Here is a 27,912-nt window from a genome sequence, read left to right as displayed (position 1 = left end):
ACGAGAAGGCGCAGAAGAGTAGGTGAGGGCGCGTTCCAACGACCACGCTTTCACTGGGATTCATGATGTTCTTGCTGAAACTGGATTCCAACGAGCTAGAAGATGCTACTTACACGTGTCATTCCCTCATTAGTTACTTTAAGCAGTTAGTTAGAATAGTTTCTATAAAAGATACGATCATGTAATAGGTTGGCTATCAATTGGTTAGAATTTGTTATTGCAGCAACAGAGGGAATATCCCTTCTGCTGTTCTTCCCCATTTTCCTGCATTCTTATTTCCCCTTCTTCCTATTCCCGCCAATTCTTATTCTGTAATAGTTTGAAGTTCTTCAATAAAAGGAGAGGAAATATTAATTTCAATCCAATCACATTTGAACGTTCGATATTTGTTCTGTTAATTCATCTTCCATTCCTTTTTCTGGTTCTGTACCACAACAGTGGTATCAGAGCTGGACTTACGAGCCATAGGGATGACAAAAAATCAGGACGAAGCTTTGAGAAGAGAGGTAGTGGAGCTGGGTAGTGTGGTCAGAACCTTCACCAACAAAAATGAAGGAATGGAGCAGACCATCAGATCAATGGAATTCAGGCAGGATGCTACTGAAAAATTATTGAAAGGATTGGATTAGAAGTATGAAGGTATGATGAATATGATGGCTCAACTAATGGCTAAAATGAATGATCGAGGGAAGGAGTGCGAAGGGAGCAGCAGTTCTAAAGGAGTGGTCCAACCTGAGGGAGCTAAGTTTGAGCCACCAAAGGAAGCAGTCGGAAGAAGAGAATTCAGGTCCACCAACAAACTTCCTAAGATGGATCTACCCAACTTCGATGGAGACAATCCGAGAGAGTGGATCAGAAAAGCTAACAAGTATTTCAAAATACATGGAATAGAAGAAGAAATGAAGGCTGAGGTAGCAGAACTTTACTTCAGGGATAGAGCAGACATCTGGTTCCATGGAGTTTTCCATGGAAGGGAAGATATACCATGGAGGGAGCTAACTACTGCTCTGTGCATCAGATTTGGGGAAGGCAAACCTGAGGAAGCAATCGAGGAGTTCAACAAGCTGGTGCAGACTGGTTCAGTAGCCGACTACCTGGAGAGATTTGAAATGCTCAAAGCACTGGTAATGCCAACCTTACCACATTTATCTGATTACTATTATAAAGCATGCTTCATGAGTGGATTGAAAGAGGAAATTGTCAATATGGTGAAAATGTCAAAACCAAAAACCTTAGCAGATGCCATTGAAGTAGCCAAGTTACAGGAAAAGAATTTAAAAGCTATACAGAAGTTACACAAAGCTGTTCCTACTAATTTTAGCAGTCAGAAGAGCCAAATGAAAACACCCTCTCATACCAGATGGAGCCAAGACAATGTCAAAAACACCCCTAGACCACCCAACCAGAATGTAACCACCCAAAATCAATTCAAAAGGATATCCCCTGCAGAATTTAACTTGAGGAGGGAGAAAGGATTGTGCTATAAATGTGCTGAGCCGTATACTTTAGGACATATATGCAAACAGTCCCATATTCATTTCTTATTGGCTGAAGGAACTGAGACTACAGAAGGGAGCAAGGAGCAGGAGGATGAGGTCTATTGTGACTGTATTAATGGAGAAGTGGTAGATGAGCATATTGAAGTGTCTGTACACGCCTTGGCAGGAGGGACAGGGCACAAGACCATTAAACTGAAGGGACTAGTTAAAGGGAGACAGGTTACTGCACTAATAGACAGTGGCAGTACCCACTGTTTCCTGGATGAACAACTGGCTAAAGAATTGAGGCTTAGCACACAGGGACCCAACCTGACAGTCAAGGTGGCTAATGGTGAAAGGGTGGAATCCAAAGGACTAGATAAGCCTCTGCAGTGGGAAATGCAAGGTCATCAGTTCTAGCAGGCCTTTAACACCTTAAGATTGGGAGGCTGTGACATAATCCTTGGAGTGGATTGGTTGGCCAAGCACAGTCCCATAGAATTCAATTTCCAGGAGCTCAGCATGATAATCCACAAGGGGAAGCAGGAGGTAGTTTTGAAAGGGGAGGATACCAACACCAGATTAAAGATGACCAAGGGAGCCAGGTTAGACAAGTGGATGAAGAAACAGTCATATGGGGTGGTAGCACAACTGGTGGCAATAAAAGAGGAAGAAGGGGCAGAACAGATACCTGCTGAAGTCAGACAGGTGCTAGATCAATACAAGGATGTCTTTGAAGAACCTAAAGGAATGCCTCCAACCAGGAGCCATGACCACCAGATTGTTCTAAAGGAGGGGGCCAAGCCTTTCCAGATGAGGCCATATAGGTGCCCCTATGTTCAGAAGGCAGAGATTGAAAAACTAGTAAAGGAAATGCTAGAAATAGGCATCATACAGCCTAGCAGTAGTCCTTTTGCCTCCCCAGTTTTGTTAGTTAAGAAGAAGGATGGAACATGGAGGTTCTGTGTGGATTACAGACAGTTGAATGAGTTGACAGTGAAGAACAAATTTCCCATGCCACTGATTGAGGAGTTGATAGACGAGCTGCATGGAGCCAAGTATTTCACAAAAATTGACCTGAGGGCAGGTTACTTTCATATCAGAGTTAAGGAAGAGGATATTCCAAAAACAGCTTTCAAGACACACCAGGGACTCTATAAATTCAAAGTCATGCCATTTGGCTTGACTAACGCACCAAAAACCTTCCAGAGCCTGATGAACCAAGTTTTTCAAAACCAGTTGAGGAGACATGTATTAGTATTCTTTGATGATATTCTGGTGTACAGTCCAACACTAGAGTTGCATGTAGAGCATGTATTTGAGGTATTGGACCTGCTAAGACAACACCAGTTATATGCCAAAATGAGCAAGTGCTCTTTTGCTCAGCTACAGGTGGAGTACCTAGGACATATAATATCAGCAGAAGGAGTTCAAGCTGATCCTAAGAAGGTGGACTGCATGGAGAAGTGGCCCAAACCAGCTAATATCAGGCAGCTAAGAGGATTTCTTGGACTGACAGGTTACTACAGGAGATTTGTCAAGGGATATGGAGCCATAGCAAGGCCCTTGACAAATCTGCTAAAGAAGGACAATTTTCATTGGGATGAGGACTCAGAAAGAGCTTTCCAGGAGCTAAAAAGAGCCAGGTGCCATACCCCTGTACTGGCAGTACCTGACTTCACACAACCATTCATCATTGAGACTGATGCATGCTATACTGGCATAGGTGCTGTCCTGATGCAGAGCAGGAGGCCCATTTCTTACCTCAGTCAAGCCCTGGGACAGAAAAACATGGGGCTGTTGATCTATGAGAAAGAGCTTCTAGCACTAGTGACTGCTGTAACCAAATGGAGGCACTACTTGGAGGGGCATCACTTCATTGTACACACTGACCATCAGAGCTTAAAGTACTTACTGGAACAAAGGATCACTACTCCACTCCAGCAAAAGTGGCTCACTAAGTTGCTAGGTCTAAGCTATGAGATCCACTAGAAGAAGGGAAAAGACAATGTGGTTGCAGATGCGCTTTCTAGACAAGGCAGAGAAGGAATAGGGGAATGCACAACTGTATCCTGTGCAGTACCTGCTTGGATTAAGGAAGTAGTGGATAGTTATGAGGGGGATGAGTGGGCTCAGAAGACCATATCACAGGTACTACAGACTCCTACACAGCCCCCAGACTACGCTTACCAGGATGGCATTCTCAGATACAAAAAAAGATTGGTAGTAGGAGATCAAGGGGAAACCAGAAAGAAGCTTATTACTGCAATACATGACTCCCAATTAGGAGGTCACTCAGGTATTCAAGCCAGCTACATGAGAGCCAAACAGCTGTTCTGCTGGCCAGGAATGTACAAGGAAATCAAGAAAATGGTCCTGGAATGTGACACCTGTAGGAAATGTAAAGATGAACATGTGGCTTATCCAGGACTGCTGCAACCATTACCAATTCCTCAACATTCATGGAGCCACGTTACCATGGATTTCATTGAAGGACTGCCCCAATCAGAAGGGAAGAACACCATAATGGTGATCGTGAATAGATTCACCAAATATGCTCACTTCATCAGTCTAGCACATCCTTTTGATGCACCAAAGGTAGCCAGACTTTTTATTGATAATGTCAGTAAGTTGCATGGGATTCCTCAGAGTATGCTGTCTGATAGGGATAGGATATTTGTCAGTCAGTTCTGGAGTGAATTGTTCAGAATGTTGGGAGCTAAGCTGAACTACAGTACAGCTAATCACCCTCAGACTGATGACCAGACTGAAAGGGTTAATCAGGTGTTGGAGATGTATCTCAGGTGTTTGACCCATGCAGAACCTAAGGGATGGAACCAGTTGTTGTCCTTGGCAGTGTGGTGGTATAACACCTCATATCACACAGCCATACAAATGACCCCATTTGAGGCATTATATGGCCTTCCACCTCCTCAACTGGCCTTAGGACCATACCTTCAGACTAGAGTGGCTGCGGTGGGAGATTACATCAAGGAAAGGCAGCTGATGGACAACATGTTGAACAGAACTTGAAACTGGCACAGGGAAGAATGAAAAAATATGCTGATGAGAAGAGAAGTGAGAGGGAATTCAGTGAAGGAGATTGGGTGTATCTAAGGCTACAACCATACAGACAGAGCTCAATAGCCTTAAGGGGGAACACCAAACTCTCAGCAAAGTATTTTGGCCCATACCAGATAACAGAAAAGATAGGAGAGGTAGCTTACCGTCTGAATCTGCCCACCTCTTCAAAGGTTCACCCTGTCTTCCATGTGTCATTGCTCAAGAAAAAGGTTAGCGACAAGGCCACACCTACACTCCAATTGCCAGAAACGAATGAAAAGGGGCATTGGAGGGTAGAACCAGTAGCAGTAATAGGTAGGAGAATGGTTAAAAGGAGAAATGCTGCTACAACTCAGTGGTTAATCCACTGGTGGGGCACGGATCCTGCAGAAGCTACATGGGAGGATGCAGAAGAAATCAGGAAACAGTTTCCCACCTTCCTATCTTGAGGTCAAGATTTACTGATTAAGGGGGGAATATTGTAATGAAGCCAGTAACTCAGTAGTAGAAGGCATGAAGGCAAAACAAGGGAAGGCGTGACAGTAGGAAGAAGATATCAAGAGAAGGCGCGATCTGAGTAAAAACCAACAGCTAGTCGTACAAGGTAGAAGAAGGCGTGAAGGCAAGAATCGAGAAGGCGCAGAAGAGTAGGTGAGGGCGCGTTCCAACGACCACGCTTTCACTGGGATTCATGCTGTTCTTGCTGAAACTGGATTCCAACGAGCTAGAAGTTGCTACTTACACGTGTCATTCCCTCATTAGTTACTTTAAGCAGTTAGTTAGAATAGTTTCTATAAAAGATACGATCATGTAATAGGTTGGCTATCAATTGGTTAGAATTTGTTATTGCAGCAACAGAGGGAATATCCCTTCTGCTGTTCTTCCCCATTTTCCTGCATTCTTATTTCCCCTTCTTCCTATTCCCGCCAATTCTTATTCTGTAATAGTTTGAAGTTCTTCAATAAAAGGAGAGGAAATATTAATTTCAATCCAATCACATTTGAACGTTCGATATTTGTTCTGTTAATTCATCTTCCATTCCTTTTTCTGGTTCTGTACCACAACACTTACATACAATGAGAAAAATTCCAAATTATTTGTCAAAATTGAAATTTGAACTCTTGACCTTAGCAGCGGCAACATATTCTTCAGGCCCTAAAATACGAAATTAATCAGGTTTAGTCCTCTAGCCAAGATTTGACTCCCTCAATACTGAAGTTGAGATTTAAGTCATTTAGCTACCAATTTCCATCAGTGGATGCCAATACTCAAAAAAAGTTTTGCTTGTGGAATTCTGTTATCGGAAAGTGAAAACCTCCCCAGTCAATAGAGTTGATCTTCCAAACAGATTGATTCAAATACAAGGACCCCAAAAGTTACAAGTTTACAACGACTTTTCTAAATCTGATCCTAGTTTTCCAGATCCAATTGCGATATAGGACAATAACAATTAATGAATCTCAATACGAGGGCCTCAAAAGATACGACAACATTTTCCAAATTCAATGGTGATACAGGACAATAATGATATGGACATAATTCTCTATAACTCATTAAAGCATGATTTTCTTTTTAATTTATAGAAAACACTAACCAGCAAATTGAACTTCTTAAAGTCTTGATTTTGTACTTGTATCATTATTAAACTAATGAATTGTTTTTGTTACTTGATCTTTCTTTCTGTTAAAAATTGTTATCAAGTCACTCATATGCACATATTATATTGAAAATATACCAATAATCTAGCTGAAAGCAAAAATTTTCTACAACCCAATACTTGGAATCTACAATTTTCTCGATCAACAGGGCACGTTGATAAATTAGCAAGGGAAAAAAATTTAAAATTCTATATCTAGACTTGGAATTTTGACAAGCCCAATGACGGATGTAGGATTTTGACTTTTTGGGGGAGGGGAGGCGCGAACAAACAATCAAGAAATGATAAAAAAAAAAAAAAATCTTAACAAATAAAGCACATAAACTTAAAATGAAAGTTTAATAGATGATAACTAAAAAATAAATGTTTTTAACAACAAAAGACATCATATAAAGTAAAACATGAAATTAGACCTCCAATCTACTACTTTATTTGCTATCAAGCATATGAAATTAGATGACTCAATTAGAGGAGTTTCCTTAGAGTGAGATACCTCTTCCTTATACCGGGATCATTTCACTTGAAAAAAGAATCAATTATTTTTGCAGGCATTCCTATTTTGTTGTCTTATAACCTGAAATATTTTATAGTTTGATTTCATAAGTTTGACTAAAATTGATAAAATTGGCTCACGGGCCAAAATCATATAAATTCTATAAATCACGTTAGAGCTATGCAAATTAAGACTACAATTCTAAGATACACATTAGAATAAGAATATTTGACAAATTAATAATCATCAAAAAATTCTAAATGAAAAATTAAAATAAGTATAAGTTCCAAAGAATTAATGATTATGAATTAAAATATAGGTGAAGGAATTGTAAAGGGGAAAAAAATTAGTCTTACCTTTAGGAAGAGTAAATGTTTGAGATGAGCTGAACGAATTGGGAAAGATCAAAGATTGATCCGTGGTTAATCAAGAAATTCATTAGCTTTAGGAGTGGCTTTTGACTTGTACATAATACGTCGATTGTTATTTTACAATTGTGATATATCGTAGACAGCAGCTTCTAATATTCTGTAAAACTATTTCTAATATTTTCTAAATATGAGCAATGAGCAAATACGTCCAAACTTGACCTCCTTTTTATATAATTTGTGCTGTAAGAATTCGCTTTAAAGCAACAAGTGAAAAGCATTTTCAAGTCGACATCCCCAATTAATAGCTATATCCGTTTGCTATAGATTCTGTTGGATTTTTCTGCACAACGAAAATTTCATTTTACAGTCCATTGCGGCCTAACAGAGCAAATGTTATTTTAATTTTCTTACACAGCAATAACAAAAGACTAGGCCATCAATGGAGCCCAAGAAGAAAAGTATGCTTGTTGGTATTCTGGAAGTTGATTAATCTTCCTGTGACAATTATCAATCATAAATGTTATAACAATACAAAGAGGAGGACAAGAAATTGCACCGTTGGTTTCAAGATAAGCACAACTTTGATTAACCGTGTTAAAACAAATTCACTCCTCCGTGGCCAAATCTCTTTAATTCATGATCAGCAGCCAATTGGTGAAGTCCACCCGATGAGCCTTCGTCTCTTCAGGACCACATGCTGCTGATCATGAACTAAACCATCCAAGTACAAAGTCACAAGACTTGACTCAAAACCAGACCTGCATATTTTAGACTTTTAGTATCTGCACACTTAATCAGTTACTCAGTGGTCGTTAATATGTTACAAGTGCAGATTTTGCTAGTGTTAGTCTCCCTTGCCTGCATTTCCTGTCTTAGGTCGTTAATATTTTTTTTTTGGGTTATATTAGTACTTGACTTTGCAGTGTATTACTTTTATTATTGTTGTTGTTACCGTTATTATTAATATTTACGGTGAATCATTAGAAGCAGGGGCGGATTTAAGGTGGGGGTACGGACCCCCACTACCCACTTAAATTCCTATAATACTTATACAATTTTGACATAATTTTAAGTGTGCTCCCAGAGTTTTTTTTAGAAAAGATGTGAAAGAATGGGTCACAAAATTTAGTTTAGTTACTTATATTGAGAAAAATATACTTTGTGAAGTTCAAAATGAGAAAATTATAAACCGTTATCACAATATGAAAACTCGTCGTGTGTTGTAAAACTAATAAACTACTATAGTATAAATGGAGATATTAGAGAAAGAAGTAGAGCAATGAAAAATGATATTCTTATATTCCAATAAAATACAAAAGTCCCTATCAAAGGGTGTCAATGTAACTCTATATATAGGTACTACAAGATTAAAGGTATATAAATCCTATTAAACACCAACTACTACAAGAATATGAAGAAATTTATGAAACGATTTCTCCATTACATGAATAAATTTATGGATTATAATTTCTATACATAATGTAACCATAAAATCATGAATTAATCCTCTTGGAAATACAAAGGGACATCCATATACTTTTCGTTGTTTCATAACACTCCCTCTTGGATATCCATTACACAAAAAATATGTCTCGTTAAAACCTTACTGGGAAAAAATCCATCGGGACAAAAACCCTAGTAAAGGAAAAATAGTCCACTATTCCCGTGTATTAATTTCTCCCCCTGATGCAAACATCATTTGAGATCTTTTAATCGTCGCATTCCAATACTTTTCACCAATTTCTCAAATGTTGCAGTTGGCAATGCCTTGGTAAATAAATCCGCCAAATTATTATCTGATCGGATTTGTTGCACATCAATTTCACCATTCTTTTTCAAATCATGAGTAAAAAAGAATTTTGGTGAAATATGTGATAGGTCATAATTTGTTGCTAAATTTATAATTATTCTCCCCTTAATTTTAGCCAAATATTATTTTAATTGTCGGATGCTACTTATATTTGGTATTTTGTGCTTATTTCAGGAGCGGGAATGAAAACTTAAATGAAGATTTTCTAGTGAAAAACATCTGATGGTTGCACGGGGGCACGTCTAAGTTCATTGCTCAAAGTCGAAAAGTCGGAATTAATATTGGGCAATCTCCAAATCTGAATCAATTTCCTAATTTGATAGCTATCAGGACCTTCCTGATTTCGCGGGATCATCCTCAAGTGATTTGGAGAGTTTTTAGGAAATTAAATTGTGATAAGAATCTTTTAGGAAGTTGATTGGTACCAAGATAACAAACAATTAGGAGAAAAAATAGGGATTATGATTTGGGAGTTTAGCTCTCTTTTGAGAGGCTAGAGCCGAAATAGGAATTGCTTATGATTCCTTTGCACGGATTTGAGGGAGAAAAAGCCGGATCCTGCGGGATGAAGACTGGAGCCAGCAACAAATTCGGGTGATCTTTTTTTCATGGGAGAAAAAAAGAGCAAAATTGTTTTGCTTTGGGGTGGTTGGCCGATTTGGCCAGGAACAATTTTATAAGCTTCAGATAGCTTTTTCGTATTGCATATTCTCCATTAATGGAGAACTAATCATCTACTTTTAGTCAAGGGAACGACTGAAGATTTGGTTCAACTATAACTGTGAGATCTAAATTATTTTAATTGTTTCCTTCATTCATTGGTATTTGTGTGTTTTCTGCTTTTAATTGTTGTTATAGCTATCGTGTATGATTGAATAGATGCGCAATATTTAATTATTCACGTAGGCTATTTGCTAATTGGGAGTAGTTGAATCCATAATTGTTCGATTACTTTCGTCCTAGTAGCAATTGGCGTAATTGGGTTTATGTCAAGGAAACATACAATTTAATTTAAACAAATTCTCGTAGCGTGTTTGTTAGTTAGGATTGGGCCTTTCTAAATCTTAATGCAAACCAAAAATTAAATCCTACGGTCGTACCTAGGGTTGTTTCTGGATTAGAGAAATAGTTAACGGTCGTACCTTAACTATCGAGAAATTAAGGAAAGGTTGGTTATTTATCGCGTGCATGACAACTATAACTAATCTATTAATAAATGTTGGAATTATTTGTGAGTCGATGATCAGTGCATGAACCATTTCTGAAGTGTACCCTTGGCTAGAGTTTCTCCAATTATTTCTTTTAATTAATTCTTTTCTGCAATTAATTTATTTAGTTAATAATTCTTTAACATTCACTCCTCAAACCCCCCGTTTATCTTGATTCAAAAGAAACGAATTATCCCCAATTCCTGTGGACTCGACCCTACTCGCCGCTATATGCAAAATTTGTATTTTTCTAGAAGAGTGATTTATTATTGTACAGGCTCGACAACCTGTCAATTTTTTGTGCCGTTGCCGGGGACTAGTGCCTGATTAATTTGTTTCTTTTTTAGTTCATTTTGTTTTTATTTTTTTGTTATTTTTCTCTTATTTTTTTTATATATAGTTTATGGCTGCTAACATTCCATATTTTGGTGATAGACTGGATTTTATTTCTAGAAGGGGCTATGAGACTCATGCTTTTTCTAATGATCAATGGGCTGTTACAAATTGTGGAACTTATTTTGTCTCCGATCATTCAATCGACATGTGCCATACATTTCAAGATGGTCTAAGTGCTCCAATCGATACTTTTGAAGATTTTTCACCTCAATATCAAACGTGGTATAACCCTTATTCAAACGGGTATGAGCAAGGATGGTGGGATGATTCCACTTTTAATTATGAACAAAGGCCAATAGATTTTCAACAGTTAGAGTCTCAAAAACAGTTATCCATGTCAGGTATGTCTCTTGAAAAAATAGTTGAATTAATAGCAACTAACACATATCAAATTCAACAAGAGACACATCAATTTCAACAGGATACATATCAACTTCAACAGGAGACAATGAATTTTCATCAGGAAACAATAAATTTTCATCAGGAGACACAAGCGAGTATGCGTAACTTGGCAGGTCAAGTGAATCAATTGACATCTAGGATAACGCAATTAACTTCTCAAATGTGTGAAGAATTGCCTTCACAGGCTATTATCGACTAGGAGGAAGATGAGAGTGCAATTATCCTGACAAATGACATGGAACTGCAAGAGTCTCAAGAAGACAGATCTAAAAATGCAGTTGAAAAGGAAGTTGAAGTGCAAGAAATGAGACCCCAACACCAAATTGCTCAAGTGAATGAATCCAGTGAACAATCGCCGAATACGGTGACATCTCCTCCATTCCTTAATCAATATTCTATTGACTTTTATTCTTTAATTCCTGTTGGTGAGATTGATTTTATTATGCCAGCAAATTTTGAGTTTCATGACAGGAATAAATTAAGAGTTGCGATGGCAAAATATCTCGAACCAGTAAATGCTCGTAATGGAGGAGTGAGGGAAGAATTAAGGTCATTACTTGTTTGTTTGGCGCCATCTACTAATCCATGGAAGACCATACCTTATATGTTCAAAAATTACTCTATTTACGAGGGATATCAGGACTACATAGAAGATGAAGCGCTAAAACGAGCTACACGATTTTATCAATATGTGGCATCAAGCAACACCCAGGCGAGTCTCTCTATGAGTACTGGGAGAGATTCAAAAAGCTGTGCATCAAATGCCCTCAACACCAGATAAGTGAATAACTACTCATCCAATACTTTTACGAGGGGCTACTTTTCAGAGACAGGAGCATAATGGATGCTGCAAGTGAAGGGGCATTGGTGAACAAGACTCCTCGAGAAGCGTGGGAGCTAATTGAAGGAATGGCTGAGAAATTCGCAGCAATTTGGTACGAGGGAGGATGTCCTAACATGCAAAGTGAATGAGGTAGAGACATCTTCTATCCAACAGCAATTGACGGAGCTAACATCCTTTGTTAGGCAATTGGTTGTAGAAAATACATCACGAGCCAAAGTGTGTGGGATCTGCATTGCTATGGGTCATTCTACAGAGATGTGTCCGCTGATTCAAGAAGAAAGTATGGAACAAGTGAATATGGCTAGTCACACGCCCGCGCCAAGAAAGCCCTATGACCCGTACTCCAATACGTATAAGTCGGGTTGGAGAGATCATCCTAACTTTAGTTATGGAAGAAATAGGCAACCCAATTTTGCACCAAATAGACAGCAAGAGCATCAATAGCAGTATCAGCCTCGCCCGCCACCACCCCCTTCAAATTCAAGTCTGTTCATAGAGGAAATGATGAAGCAATTAATTGCTAATCAACAAAAGATGGATTCTGACCTACAAAGTATGAAGAATCAACTGGGACAGGTGCAAGCAATGCAGAGTCAGATGAGTCAGAAGGTGTGAGAACCCGTAAAACCCTAATTATTTTCCTAGGGTTTATTTCCCCTTAATTGCATGTTTTCTGCATTTTCTGGCGTAGAAATATTTTCTTAGTGAATTTTATGAGCAATTATAGTTTTAAGATGATTTTTCTAGCATTGGAGAAATTTTAGAAAATTAAGAGTAAATAGTGGACGTGGGACCCACTAGTGCGAAAAGTTTGGAAAAATTCGGCCAATAAGGTTAAGTTTTGGATACTGGAGTTAATTTATCGGGTGTTAAGAGATAAGTAGAGGATGTTATTTGGATTGGTATGAGGGGGAAACAAAGAGATAGAGATTCATTTATGAAGTGACAAGTGTCACCATTTGATTGGTTGGACACTATTCACTTTTTGACTTTTTTTACCAAGTGATTAAATATCTTAAAATTTCACAAAAATCACCATTTCTTCTCTCTCTCATGGCCGAACCTCTTGCAAGGAAAAGGAAGAAAACTTCTCCAAGTTTCAAGCTTCAAACTAGCTCAAATCTTCCAAGAAAATTACTTAAACTAGTTTCTACTCCATAAATTCCCTCTAGTTGGTGCTAGTAAGTGATTTGGTGAAATTTTTTGGAGAAGCTAAGGTGTCCACAATCCCTCTCTCTCTTGATTTCTTGGTAAGTGTTGCTTGAACACCCTACTACCTCTAATAATGGTTATATGATGCTTAGAAGTGGCTTGAGTGTTTGAAAATGTGATTTATCTCTTGATTTGGCTTGTTTTGGTGAAGTTTTTATTTTATTGGGAATTTTTCTGGTTTAATATGATCTTGGTGTTGGGGGCTTGTATGATGAATTGTAATGGTTGGAAATGACTCTAGTGAGTGTGAATTGTGGATAAATGCAACTAATTTTGGATTTGGATGAAAAATGGAAAGTTAGGGTTCATAAAAATCCCAATTCTGTCCGGTTTTAGATTATAGGGTTAGAGGCCGAATTTGACTTTGCTCAAAACATGAAAGTTGTAGGTATTGATGTGTTTGAGGTGCCTGTAAAATTTTAGGTCATTTGGATGAGTGTAGAGTGAGTTATGCCGTTTTTACTGTAGCTGTTCTGCTTTGATCAGAATGCGAAAACTGCGATAGTAATTGGCCCTTTTGACTGGAATTGGTTTGGATTTTGAAGTTGGTGTCTTCTGATGAAATGTAGCTGAATGTCTTAACTAACTTATGCCTTTGGAATTTCGGCATTTGGACTTGTATGGACTGAGATATACCGATTACAGTTTTCTGTGTTTTGCAAACCTGTTTTGGTGATTCTGGTATAGTATTTCATATTTTTGACCTAGTTGGGCCAGGAACTGGATTGAGTGACCTTCTACATTGTTGTAGCCCTGTTTCATAGCTTCGAAACGGTGGGTTTTACACCCCCATCCGATAACCGTAGAGAATTTTACACCATTACCGCATAATAAGGGCAAAACAGTTTTCTATTTGGGGCCAAGACTAAGGCCATTTTCTAATTTCTGGTTTGCTATTATGCTCATTTATGCATATGAAACCTTATTGGGGTTGTGGTTGGCATTGGTTTATGACTCGTTATCGAGTCTCTTTTAGGGCTTGCTTTCATTTCGATTGTTTCCTAGTTAACTTTTGTACTTGTACCACGTTGAGCCTAGCGAACGGCTTTTGGGAAATGAGATGAATTTTGTGTGAGATGTTGGGACTGATTTGAGGATAGAATGAAGCCTTAATGGCTGGAAAAGTAAGAGATTTAGGGGAAGTGCTGCCCGATTTTCTAGGCCGTTTGGTTCCTTTAAGTTGGGTTTGCCTTTTGGTAGAATGAAAGGCTTTTGGGTTGTTTGCGCCTAAGTCTTCATGCTACCTTTTCGTTTCCAAGGGAATCATGTTTTTGCATTCTTGCATTAGTATTTATTTGGCAAGGCGTACGACGTGTAGTCGAGCCTCACATGTGCATTCTGTTTACTCGATTCTGGAAGTAAAACCTTCAATTGGTTTATTTTGATTATTTTAGGGTTTCTTGGCGATTAAGGCCAATCTGAAGTGAAACTTTTTGAAGTTGAATCGGTGAGTGTACCACTCCCCTCCATTGCTGTTTAACTTGATTTCTGCTCTGCAATCTGTTTATTTGTTCGAGACGAGTGTGTACTTTATCACACTCGTTCTCTAGTCTGTTCATATGCCATTTTACTATGTAAAATTTGAATCTGTTATCTGTGTCTGCATCTGTTCGGATTTCTATGACCTATGAGCTCAATCCTGTGGCTAAGTTATTCGAGTCGGGCCGGCAAGGGCCTGGACGATTAGATAACGAACCACGGTAGTCTGTTCGGGGATTTTTGGGTATTGAGACCCTTGATTCCGGTATACTCGAGTATTACCATTTCTGTTCGGTTACGGTGAGCGGGCCCGGTAAAGGGGTGTTTGGTGGACGGAATTCGGTGTAAAGAGGGGTCTACGGACGTTTGGTTCTATATACGTTGACGGAGAGTCAACCGGTTTAGATCAAGTACTGCGCTGGAAATTTGGCTCCTGAGAGCCACCCGTATCCTTCTGATTTGAATCATTGGTTCCTTTGCTTTACATCTGGCATGTGTATCTGATTTGTAAAATGTGAAATGCCATGATTTTTCTGCTATATGTTTGGTACCTCATTGAGCGCAAGCTCACCCCTTTCTGTCCCTTTTGTTTTCCTTACAGGAAAATAAACACTTTTGGTCTGGATTTGACAAATGGCTGCCAAACTGAGCTAGTCGAACATATCTTTTGTATAGCTCATGTATTAAAACCCTAAGTGTACTTTTGGGGCGTTTTCTCTTCTGATTTGGCAAACCGTGTATATGTATCAACTTTTGAAAACTTTTGTATGTCCTTTTGGATTGTAATTGCTAAAGTTCAGATGTGAATGTTTGTTAGCTATTTCGGTTGGGTTCTGACGGGTCGGTTACTATTCATGGCCGACTCCGGATTTCATTTTTTTTATTTTGGGTTATTTTACCATTTTGACTTGTTTACGCTCGTTTGTAAGTTCCGGATCGCTATAGATAGTTCTGGTCTGCATCGTTAGTCCTGGCGAGAGCTGGGCAGGCAGTCCGCTCACCCCTTTGGTTCGCCTTAGGGGAAAGTGGGGCTGTCACAGAAGGCAATAGCAATCAACCGCCTGGAATCTCAAGTCTATGGAAAATTTCCGTCTCAACCTGATCTAAATCTGAAGAATGTAAGTGCAATGACCTTAAGCAACGGGAAGGAAATTCAGGGACCTGAACTCGTGATTCCGAAGGATAAAAATGAAGATCGAATTGAACAAGAGATTGAGGAGGAAGGAATGAGAAATGCAAATCCAAAGGTAATTCCTGATTCTATAATTAAAGTTGAAACTAACCCACCGCTTTTTCCTAGCAGGTTGGAGAAACCAAAGAAGCAAGATAAGGAAAAGGAGATTCTAGAGGTGTTTCGAAATGTGGCAATCATTATCCTTTTATTGGACGCGATCAAACAAGTGACAAAATACGCTAAATTTTTGAAAAACTTGTGCGTCAACAAGAAGAAGTTGAGAGGGGATGAGCATATTGTGGTAGGTGAGAATGTTTCAGCGATTCTACAAAGAAACTACCACCTAAATGTGGGGATCCAGGTATGTTTATTATCCCCTATAAGATTGGGCATTCTAAGATTAAAAATGCCATGCTAGATTTAGAGGCTTCTATTAATGTGATTCCTAAATCAATTTATGATTCCCTAAATTTAGGACCTTTAAAAGAAACAGGGATAATAATTCAATTGGCTGATTGTACATTTACTTATCCGGATGGGGTAGTTGAGGATGTTTTAGTGCAAGTAGAAGGATTAATTTTTCCTACTGATTTTTATGTACTTTACATGGATGATAAAGGTGCTCCAAATCCATCACCCATTATATTAGGAAGGCCATTCTTGAGTATTGCCCAAACTAAGATTGATGTTAGTAAGGGTACTCTCACAATGAAATTTGATGGAGAAATAGTCCATTTTAATATTTTTGATATAATGAAACATCCTGTTAACTCTCACTCTGTATTTGCTATTCATGCTATTAATTGCTCTATATAAGAATTTTCTAAGTTTGTTTGTAGGGATAAATTCAAAGTTGCTGCGAACAAGTATCAGGGGATGAAAGCAATTTATGAGGTGAAAAGGAATAGAAAATTAAGAAAGAAGGCTGCACTCAATGGCTATTTGGATCCCGGTGGAGGGCCACCGATTACAAGAAAAATTGAATTACATCCAGACTGAAATGTGGTGTTTAACGTCTAGCCAAAGACATTAAAGAAATACGCTCATGGGAGGCAACTCAATTCCTTTTAGTTGTTTGTTCAGTTTTGTTTGATAGTTTAAATATGTTTTCCTTGAATTTGACAGATTTCTAGCTTCAATTTTCATTTTTGATGATTCATAGGTATCTCTCTGACATGATATGCCCGCATCAACTGGACGCGTGGCAAGGTGCAACTTCTTGATGCTTTGTCAGAAGGGTTCTTGCCTTCTTGATGTGCTCGCGTCGAGTCACCTGGAGAGCTCTTCGTCAGAAGGGTTCTTGCTTTTTTGACGCGCCCGAATCACGTTCTCGGAAAAGGTAAGTATTCAAATCTCGAGAAAAATTTTTAATTTCCTATTAATTTCTAATTTTGAATTTCGATAGTAAATTTTATTAATAATATTAAAAAAAATTAAAAATAAATTTAAAAAGAAATTTAAATTTTTTTAATTATTTCAAAAAAAAACGAAAAAGTCTTTCGTTTGACCATAGCTTTTGATTTTCAAATCACAAGTTTGTTTTTTTAATTTTAGTTAAAAAAAAGCTATTTCTTTTTCTTTCTTTCTTCTCCTCTGTTTCTTCTTCTCTGTCGACCAAAATCGCTTTGCCCGCTGCCGCAATCCCATCGCTTGCCGCAGTCGCCATCCTCTCCCCTCATCACCATCGTGTGACGCCGACCAGCAACTGCCATCTCCATTCTTCTCTCTCTCTCTCTCTCTCTCTCTTCGCGTCTCTCTCTCTCCGCCTCCTCCATCCCAGGGGCTGATGAATGGCACCAATTCCAGATGCGAGTTGAAAGACTGGAGGCTCGAGTGACCAACATTGATGCTAACATGCATAACATGGCATAGAATTTGGCAGCATTTATGCACCATGCGGGTCTTGCTTCTCAATTTTCGCCTCACCTGCTACTGTTTTAACAACTTCAGGGGAGTCCCGTTCCCCTTCTTCTTGCTATTACTGTTTATTTGTCACATTGAGAACAATGTGTCCTTTAGGTGTGGGGGGATCAGATGGGGTGCTAGTTTTTCTAGTTTTTAGTTTTCAGATGTTTTTCTTTTATTTTTAATTTGTTATTTGTCTAGTTTTCGTTTACTTTTTTGTCATTTATCTGTCTAGCTCTCCTATGACTGCAAGAGTTTGATGTTGGATTGTTAACTCTAATTCTACTATTGCCAAGTTTTAGTAATAAAAGTGTATCTAATTAATGTGGTTGAGTCCAAGAACATCTTTTTGATGAATATCGGTGATTGCTTTACTCTTTTGATTTCTTTGTTAACTTTTCTAGGTATAGGGAATGATTGTTGGCATTTTCATGTGAATTGGTCCAGTATTAACTTTAGTTCTCCATATTTGAAGAAATGAGGGTAGCCGCTATTGTTTTTGTTGTGTTATTTTGAGTTATCGTGTTATCCGGCTGTGAAATAAGGTTGACTGTACTCCACTATTTGTTACTGCTGAATAACCGGGGATTTCATCTAAAGTGTCAATTCTCGCGTCAAAAAGTAGTAATGTCTATGAGTACGTGATCGTATAGCGATAGGAGTTGAGTAACCGGGTTCCTTTATCTGGCAAATGTTGGAATTCGCGTCAAAAGGCTCCAATGGCTAGAGACTAAGTCTTTTGTGCTATTGAAGAAAAAAAGAGAAAAAAAATAAATAGAAAACGTGAAAAAAGTGAAGGTTGTGTTCGTGTGTGATATAAGTCAGCTTACTGAATTATGAATTTAATGTTGAGATTTTGGTTAATAGTGGACCATTTGCTGATAAATGTTGTGCGCTATTCCTTTTTACTTAGATTAGTTAACCTAGAATTGAAGGAGTTTGTGGTTTAGAAGCTAATCGGGGTGATGTTTCTTGGATCTTGATCACTGATGCTTGATCTATGTTTTTCTTGGTATCTTGGCAATATGGTAGATAGAGCAATAGCCATTGTCAAATATTGGTATTTGTTTGTTGTTCTTATGCTTGAGGACAAGAAAGGTTTAGGTGTGAGAGGAATTGATAGGTTACAATTTTATCATTTATTTTATTATTAATTTTCCCTATTACCTAACCCGATGTGGATTAATTATTAGATTCTACGCACTTTTGGCAATTTGCATTTATTTCAGGGAGTAGAACGAAAATACCATAACAAGTGTCAATTTGACAGTCATCAGGAAAGAGTTCAAGTAGCAGGCATCTAGGGGCGTTTTTGGAATATCAAGACGCGACCCATTTTTGATAATTTGCGGAAAACAGCATTGGGGGTAGGGCTGTCAACGGTCTGAGTCTGGATCCGGACCCGGCCCGAACCTGTCAATATTTGCCGGGTACGGGTAGGTATATAGATCCGAGACCCGGACCCCAACCCGGACCCATATTATCTAATAAAATTGCGGGTCGGATATGGAATATACCATTCCGACCCGTATCCGACTCGGACCGGTTTTAATTAATTAATAATTAAAAATATATACCTATCTGTATAATTATTCATACCAATACTTACTTTCATTCCCAATTTTGTTCAACCCTAATACCCACCGCCACCGCACTCTCTTCTCTTTTGCTCCCTAATACCATTTTTTCCCTTTACTCTGCCTCCCGAGTCCTGCCTCCACCAATCACTAGACACCTCGACCGGCGACACTTCTATTTTGCTCTCCATCCCTAGCTCCAAAGAAATCACCGGGTCTGGCCAGCTCCAAAGAAGCAAGCCCAGCTCTTCTGTGAGACTTCTCCTCTTTTGCTCTACCTCCGCGGCTTTGCCAGTCCACCGTGACGCCTGACGGTTGCAGCAAGCCCAGCTCTTCCAAGCTTCTAGTTCTAGCAGCCCAGCTTTCTTTCTCACTGTCAAGTATTTTTTTAAATTTTTTTGTTCCTAGGTATTTAAATTCACATTCACGGTCCTTAAATTCACAATCTTTGGTAAATCTTTAATGGGAAAGTTTTTCACTAGTTCCAAAAATTTCACATAAAAAGAATTTCAATTCTAAAATTTACACCAATTATTGATCTCATTGAAGCTGTTAATGTCTTCCCTTTGAGCTTTATTTATTTAAGTAGGTTTGGTTCTGTTTCCGTTGTGGATGGTGGACCAAAAATTTCTTTTGAACAACCTTACTTATTATTTACCACGTCAGTGCCTGAAAGTCACAAGTCGGCATCAATGAACGGAGAAGTGCATATTTTGACAAATGTAGTTTTTACAATACATTTCGGTGATGAAGTAAATTTCACTTTGCTTTCTATTCTTGTGGAGTATTATTATTTTAAGTATCTATTTGGTGGAATCGATACAACGTACTGGTTGTTTTTTTTGTGGCGGCCTTATACTTTCTTGGTGGTGAATGAAACAGATGATGCATTAGGTGCTTTGTTATAGTCTTTAGACATTTTTTTGGGTCGTGACTGGTGAGAAAATTTTTTTTTTTTATGCATGCTTGACAAGTGCTTTTGAAGTATTATTTACGAAACTTTACCTCCCATCACACAAATATTTGAGGAATATATTTTGATTTCATTATTCTTCTCCCATCAGTCCATCTTTACTTACCTCTTCTAATTTGAGGTAACTTTGTAAAATAATTGTTTAGATTGAAGGTCCTCCTTGACCAAATGCATCATCATGCTTAAAACTTTGCATTCTGCTGTTTAGATTTTTGCAATCAAGGACAGCCGTAATCTTGAAGAGCTAAGAGGAACTTACATTTTGTCCTTTAGGCTTCCAGGCTTCACTGGAGTTGATCAGTTCAATTTGTCTAGTCCAAATTTCAAATTTGACACTGTAGTTTCACTGGAGTTTGAATGCGACATTCTAAGGAATTTGCCTTGTACCATGTTTATCTAATAAATTCTGTTATTCACTAATTGCAGGATGTCATCTTTGCCAAGTAATCCAACAGGACCAAGTAGCACAGCTGATGAGAATGAGGTTGCCATTTTGGATTCGGAAGAGGAGGATGTGAAGGAAGATGATTCATTAAAGAAACCTAGGGAAAAGAAATTAACATCTAAGGTATGGTTTGATACGGATAGAGTTAGGACTACTACTGGTATTGTTGACATATGTAAGCATTGTAAAAAAAAAGGCCGAGGATAGCTCATGCTGGACACGCCATTTGAAAAAACACATAGATAATTGCATTGCTAGAAGACATAGGAGTGGAGGGCAGCAAGTACTTCAATTGGCTAAAAATGCTTTGGATGATAAAGTTAAAGTTCAAACTTTCAAGTTTGATCAAGAGAGAAGTTGAATGGATTTGGCTAGAGCTATAATAAAACACATCTATCCTTTTAACATAGTTTAGCATGAGTACTTTGAGATTTTTCTGAATAATTTGGAGCCAAATTTTAAGCTGGTTTCTCGAAATACAGCCAGGGCAGATGTGATTAGTGTTTATAAAGAAGAAAAGGCAAAATTGTATAAGTATTTGGATGATTTTGATGGTAAGATAAGTCTCACTACTGATCTTTGGACATCAGATCACCAAAATTTTGCCTATGCCTGTTTGACAGCTCATTTTTTCAATGAACATTGGGAATTGAAAAAGAAAATTATTGCTTTTAAATCTGTTCCATATCCTCATGATGGTGAAACATTATTTAGATTTATTTCTGATATCATCTTGGAATGGAACATTGATAAGAAGCTGACCTCTGTTGTTGTTGATAATGCATCTTCAAATGATTCAATGGTTAAATGTTTGAAATCATGGCTATTGGATAAGTTATTGCTCAATTTAGGAGGTGATCTTTTTCATGTTCGATGTAGTGCACATATTCTTAATTTGATTGTGCAAGATGGGTTAGTTATTATTGGAAAATTGCTTCATAAGGTTCGAGAGGCCTTAAAGTACTTGAAAAGGTCTACTTCTTCTTATCAAAAGTTTGAGAATGCAATTAATCAATGCAAGCTAAAAAATAAAAAAAGAGTGGGTATGGATGTTCAAAATAGATGGAATTCTACATTCTTGATGCTTAAGACTGCTTTGCCTTTGAAGGAAGCTTTTTGTCATTTAGAACAAATGGACAGAAATTACAAGTTCAATCCTTCAGAAAATGATTGGAAAGTGGCAAGTGTTATTCATGGTTGTTTGAAAAAATTTTATGAAGCCACATGTCATTTTAGTGGTTCTAATTTTCCCACAGCAAATGTTTTCTTTCCCGATATATGTAATCTTCGTCTTAAGATGAGGCAATGGGAAGTTAGTGAGCATGATTTTATTCGAGAAATGGCTATTCCAATGAAAGCAAAATTTGAGAAATATTGGGAAGAATGTTCTTTGGTGCTAGCTATTGCTGTGGTGTTTGATCCTAGATTTAAGTTGGCTTTAGTAGAGTATTATTACAATGATCTTTATGGAGAATGTGGTGAAAGATATGTGGATAGAGTTCGTTATGCTATTGCTGATTTGTTTGTTGAATATGGAGGTGACCTTGCTCCTTTTTTGAGTTATGTTGGAGATAATACAGGAGAAGGGACTTCTAGTTGTGGTAACAAAAATATAGATGTAGAAGATGATGATGATGATAAGTTGTCTGATTTTGACAAATGGTATCAGCAATCATGTTCTTCTACTATTCTTGCTAGCCAAAAATCTGAATTGCAATCATACTTGGACGAGCCTGTATTTCCAAGAAAGATGATTTTGACATACTAGGTTGGTGGAAGGCAAATAGTCCAAAATTTCCTATTCTTAGCAAGATGGCTCGTGATATTCTTGCAATTCCAGCTACTACTGTGGCATCGGAATCAACATTTAGCTTTGGCAGAAGGGTAATTGATGAGACTCGTGCTTCTTTGCTTCCTGATGTGGTCGAAGCTTTGATAACAACTGGAGATTGGTTACCTTTGAAAAAGAAAAAAAGTAAGTCCTTCATGTTTATGTTTCTTTTGTTGTTTTTTCTTTTTAAATCCATATTACAAGTTTGTTTGGTTGAGTTACTCTAGAAAGACTAATCTACTTTCTTTTTCTTTGTTTTCTTAGAATTATTTGGAGAAGATTTGGGTGATTCTTCTAAAGTTCTCAAGTTAGGGTGATGTATTTGAGTAAGGCCAATTTGATTTCTTTCTTACCTGAATTTTTTTTGTATTAGTTAGTTTAGTTTAATATATTGTATCCATGTTTTTGTTGCAGAAAATTGTGAAACTTGAGAGCCATGAAGACTATTGTAATCTACAGGACTTCATTTGTTGGTTGATGTATTTGATATTTAATGTTTGATTGAACTTTTTAGAAATTGTAATTTGTTGGATGTCATATTGGCTTTGTTGCTAATATATGACTTTGTTGGATTATTTTTTATTTCCTTGTTGGCTGAAATCTGTTAAGTGTTTAACTCTTGAGCTGTGGTGAATCTGGTGATGTTAGGAAAAACGATTCATCTCCTTGCTTCTATTTTGTTGTTGATGTTACTTTATATTATCTTTTATTTTCTTGTTGGCTGAAATTTGTTAAGTGTTTAACTCTTGAGCTGTGGTGAATCTGGTGATCTTAGGAAAAACGATTCATCTCCTTGCTTCTATTTTGTTGTTGATGTTACTTTATATTATCTTTTATTTCCTTGTTGGCTGAAATCTGTTAAGTGTTTAACTCTTGAGCTGTGGCTTGTTCCTTTTTGTTTCTCCTCTGATGTACAAATTTCTAGTCCTTTCTTCAGCATTTTCAAGTGTTATTTGAACGGGTTTTTTTGCCGGGTAGGACCGTCGGGTATTCGGGCCGAATCCGGAACTAATGCAGTATAACGGGTCCGGGTCCGGGTCCGGATTTATTAATTGCGGCTCGGACTCGGCCCATTGACAAGCCTACACAGGGGACACGACAGTGGTAACCGTCTCCCCTAACTTTTAAGAAATCATATTTGTTACCCACAACATTTTATAGAATTTTGCTTTAATTTCTAATTTTGCCCCCTTCAAAAATGTTTTATAACTCTAGTGTCCCACTTGCACTTGTTCATTTTCTTTAAACTTATCTTTGATTGATTGTTATGGTAAAGGGTATTATTAATTTGCCGATAGAGAATTATTACTCTTTAATCATGTGTCTCATCTTACTATAAGATATATCATTTTTATACTTTCACATGTAGCACTATTTTATAGGTGTAATCTCTAAACTTTTTTTTTTCTTCTTGCCTACAAAAGTACTCCATTTATTTGTTCTATCAATTTATGTTTGCAACAGTCATTTGTAGTATTAAAAATTAAAAATTTTACTTCTTAATTAACATTTTAAGTATAAAAAGCTACACATTTTATACCCTAAAACTACTTAAACTTGATGTATTTATAACTAAATATGCCATCCCCCCTCTCTCCTAGGAAATCCTAACTCTGCCAATACTTATCATCAACATTTTCTTTGGCTTCACAAAGAACTATCATTTTCTTGAAACCAAAGGTTGTAATAACAAGGTCCACAATAAGGATGAGTAGTTAAAATCACTTTTAGTGTGGATGAATTCTGGGGATACAACTATGGAGATTGAGAAGACAATGACTACAATTGCTACTTTAAAGGGAATTCTCACACTATATAAATTATCACAAAAAAAGGGGTCCATTGAAAGCTTTTGGACGAACTGCTCATATTTCGAAAATATTAGAATTAATTTTTATTAATATTGGAAGCTACTAGCTATGATATATCACAATTTTAGTTGTTAGATTAGCATGACAACAATCCTTCATTCATCAGCCAATCCAATCAGCTAAGTCAATTACTACTACTTGAAAATATTTTTGTACCAGATTATGGGTAGGATTAAGGCAAGGTGTGTGTGTGTGTGTGTGTATGAAGGAAAAACAAAAGGAGGGAGTGAGAGTTAGGAATAGGCCTTCAGTTCCAATTGTGGATATGTGAGCGCCATTGGAGGCAAAAATATACAATCACAATGAGGCCTTCAGAGTATTATCTTAGCTTTTATTCTGATGTTGTAGTTTGGAAAGAGGATATGTGACGCCCCCACTTCTCCCAAGGGCGAACCCAAGGGTATCCGCGGGACGCCTGCCCAGCTCTCGCCAGGACTCGAGACAATTCCGATTCAAATTTAAAGTCTAATACTAACAATGAAAGTCGGAATAAAGGTACGAAATCATTTCCATACATAAATATTCGGTCTTACATCACAATTTCAAATTTACAATCACTTTTCTCAAAATATACAACAGCCAAAATGTCTAGTCGATTATATTTGAAACCCTAATACAAAAGTACATCCAAAGGGTTCCACCGAGTTTCACTCCATCCATTCCTGTCAAGGAAAACATATTTACGGGGTGAGCAATTGCTTGTGAGGCCAAGAAAACACATATGCAAGCACGTTGTCCAAGTTACAATCCTAATATTCCAGTAAAACAATAATATTCAAGTAAATTACAATTCGAGCGAGAAAAGTAAATAGAAACAATTCAAGGATATAGGAGCTCTCAGGAGCTATTTTCCACTTGCTTAGCTATGGTCGATCCGATACCCCCCCGTGATGACACTCCGTCATCCGGGTGAGTATTATATCCGTAGAAACTTCACTTATTACTTCCTCCAGCCAATACTCCACCCTCTCAGATCTGTAACCAAACATGCACGAAAAAGGCAATATTCGTCGAGTATGCCGAACGAGATCTCAAGAGATCAAGTTTTGAACACGCACGAAAAGGGCGATACTCCACGAGTATGCCGAACAAGATCTCAAAAGATCAAGTTGTGCTTTGTTATTCTCTTAGTTTATCAAGCTTCTTGACCAAGCCCATGCCGACTCGAGTTGCAAGATTGGCAAAGAGAATTGGGCGTCCCCATAAGTCGAGGAGGTTCACTCCACCCGACAACACGACACGCACGACACGTACGACAACGCGACATGCACACAAAAACGAGTATATTTTAGTCGATGAGATTCACTCAAATCGATTTTAAAAACCAAGTTAATGCAAGTAAAGTTCGAGTAAAGGAGAGCGAGTGTGATAAAGTACGCACTCGTCTCATCAAGTGATATTCACGTATATAAGCAGGTAAATCAAGTAAACACGACAAGTCATGCACTTGACATTCACTAAGTAATTCAAGAAGCAAAGCACAAGCGATTGTTTAGGCGTCTCTCGTGAGATCCTCTTGAATGTCTCCTTGAGTGCCTGATCAATTAATAAATATTTCTCACTCACAGTCACGTATTATTCAAGAAAGAAAGCGCACTTGATTTCACTAGTTGATACCTCAAACACGAACCTTAACCACTCAAAATAAAGGTTCAAAAGTGAGGATTTATTAACAGAAGAAAACTGATTTTCTTCACGAATCGAGTTCAAAATGATCAATCATTATCAAAGGGTAGAGAAAAGTTTCCAAAAACTCGTTTCTTATCAAGTTCGAAAATTTCAGTTTTAAGGAGCAATCTTTGAAAATCGTATCTCACTTTCTGTAACTCCAAAATTAGAAAACTTGGTATCGTTGGAAAATAGTTTTAAAGTACTAAAAGTTATTAGAAGACACTTTTCCAAGATTCCAAATGAAAGACATTCAAATTTTGGCTTAAAGTCGCTGATTTGAGTTATTAATACAGTTTCGTGGTTGGTTTTTGGCCAACTTTGAAAATTCGGCAAAATTCACAAAATACGATCTGGCCTCTGAAATTTGAAACTTAATCAGAGTTATGATCAAAGTTTAAAACACAAGAAGCGGAACAAGAATCGAAGTTTTGAGCATCAAAATATAGCGGCTCAAAGTTACTGAAATTTCCTCATTAAACAGGGATTTTTCAGATTTGAAGCATGAACTTTGAGACTTTAGTTGGGCATCGAAATGGACTCGGAATGGCACCAAATTTGGCAGTAATACACTACCATATAAGGGTTATTCCTCTGTCAAATTTTGAATAAAAATTCGTACGGAAAGTCAGTTAACAAAACCACTAAGTTTCCAAAAATTTCTAAGGCAAATCTGCCTTATGCTTCAATTTTCCTTTTCTCAAACATTTGGCAAACGAAAACATCTTAAACATGGTTCATTTTGAAGACAAAGTCTAGGAAACATCCCAAAATATGTTTGGTACGTGATTAACACCAAGAATTTCGAATAAGAAGTCCCAAATCAAGATTAGCTATAAATCAGTCCAGAATTAGGGTTTTCTTTCATGAAGACAGCTCTGAAATCCTGCCACAAACCACTCAATTCAACTCAGAATTGAGTGTGGTCAGTGGCGTTGAAAATTAAATTCATAAGGCTACAATTTTTCAGAAGGAATCATTTTCAAATTCTGTCCACAACTAGTTCATATTTTAGTATCAAGTCATAGCTCAAAATAGGGCTACCAGTACAGACGAGAAACAAAATAGACAACTTTACAAGGTTGGTACGGCTCACTCAGGTGGAATCAGGGCATGGATTTTATATCGTTGGAAAACTAGAAATGTCTAGTTTCTAATGCTACAAACGTCACTCAATTTTGACGTCGGAGGAAAGAGTTATGGCCGAAACAAAATCACTACCAGAGAGGCTCTGGTTACGTTTCCAGTTTTGCTACATTTTCGAAATTTCAACATTTGGCCAACCAAATTGGATGATTTTTTATGGAAACTTTCCATACAACCCACACAACATATTTACATTAAAATTAAGTCAATTGAACCACAAAAAAGTGCACTAAGGGTCACGGCAAAATAGGGGCAGAATCGTCACTTTTGCTCATCTCACTTCCTTTGAGTTTTCTTTCACAACACAACTTATTTTCACTAGATTAAGCACTAATCCAACATAAATAACATCAAATCTCATCAAATCAGTTCATCAAGCCATTGTGAGATTTCATAGAGCCCACTCACAAGATTTCCAACAATATAAAGCTACCCATATAAATCTATGAACTCACAAGTGCAATACAACTTATATAAACCAAGATTCAAGAGGTTGATCATCATTTACCTCCTTAGATGGCTAGAGCAGAAATTTTTGGTCACCTTAAGCACAAGAAAACCGTGAGAAACAAGCTCGTTGCCTAGATTAAGTTGATCTCCAAGTGGTTTGCAAGTTGTGTGTAAATTTTGAAGTGATTTGGTCAAGAAATAAAGCAAGAAAATGAAGAGCTTTGGTTCCTTCTTCCTCCTATGGTGGCCGGCTGCTTGAGGGTGTGAGAGAGAGAGTGTGTGTGTTTTGCTGAAAATGAAGCTTCCTTGAGAAGCTTAAGTGTGTGACCAAAAGTGTTCCAAAAGTCAACTAGAATAGTGCGCGTTCGACCGCGTTTCATGCCCGATTCCTCTCAGGTTTGCTTCACTTGTGTACTAAACCTCTAATGTACTTTCTTAAACATTATAATTATTCATTCT

At 37.6% G+C, this 27,912-nt stretch overlaps 1 protein-coding gene and 1 pseudogene across 1 annotated transcript; both read left to right on the top strand.

Moving 5' to 3' along the window:
* The first annotated feature begins 4,528 nt into the window (after window positions 1-4,528).
* On the top strand, window positions 4,529-4,990 carry LOC140010608 (uncharacterized). The gene has a single exon (XM_072057909.1). The coding sequence runs from the start codon at window positions 4,529-4,531 to the stop codon at window positions 4,988-4,990; it is 462 nt and encodes a 153-aa protein (XP_071914010.1).
* Window positions 4,991-15,540: 10,550 nt separating this feature from the next.
* LOC140010607 (zinc finger BED domain-containing protein RICESLEEPER 2-like) lies at window positions 15,541-22,635 on the top strand (annotated as a pseudogene).
* The last annotated feature ends 5,277 nt before the right edge of the window (window positions 22,636-27,912 follow it).

Source organism: Coffea arabica, chromosome 7c (genome assembly GCF_036785885.1).
Source record: "Coffea arabica cultivar ET-39 chromosome 7c, Coffea Arabica ET-39 HiFi, whole genome shotgun sequence".
Classification (NCBI taxonomy): Eukaryota; Viridiplantae; Streptophyta; class Magnoliopsida; order Gentianales; family Rubiaceae; genus Coffea; species Coffea arabica.
The sequence above is the reverse complement of the archived record's forward strand: the minus strand, read 5'-3'. Positions and strand labels throughout refer to the sequence as shown.

Bases quoted from the DNA above. Each gene is read 5' to 3' on its own strand.
- LOC140010608 (XM_072057909.1), top strand. From the start codon at position 4,529: ATGAAAAAATATGCTGATGAGAAGAGAAGTGAGAGGGAATTCAGTGAA.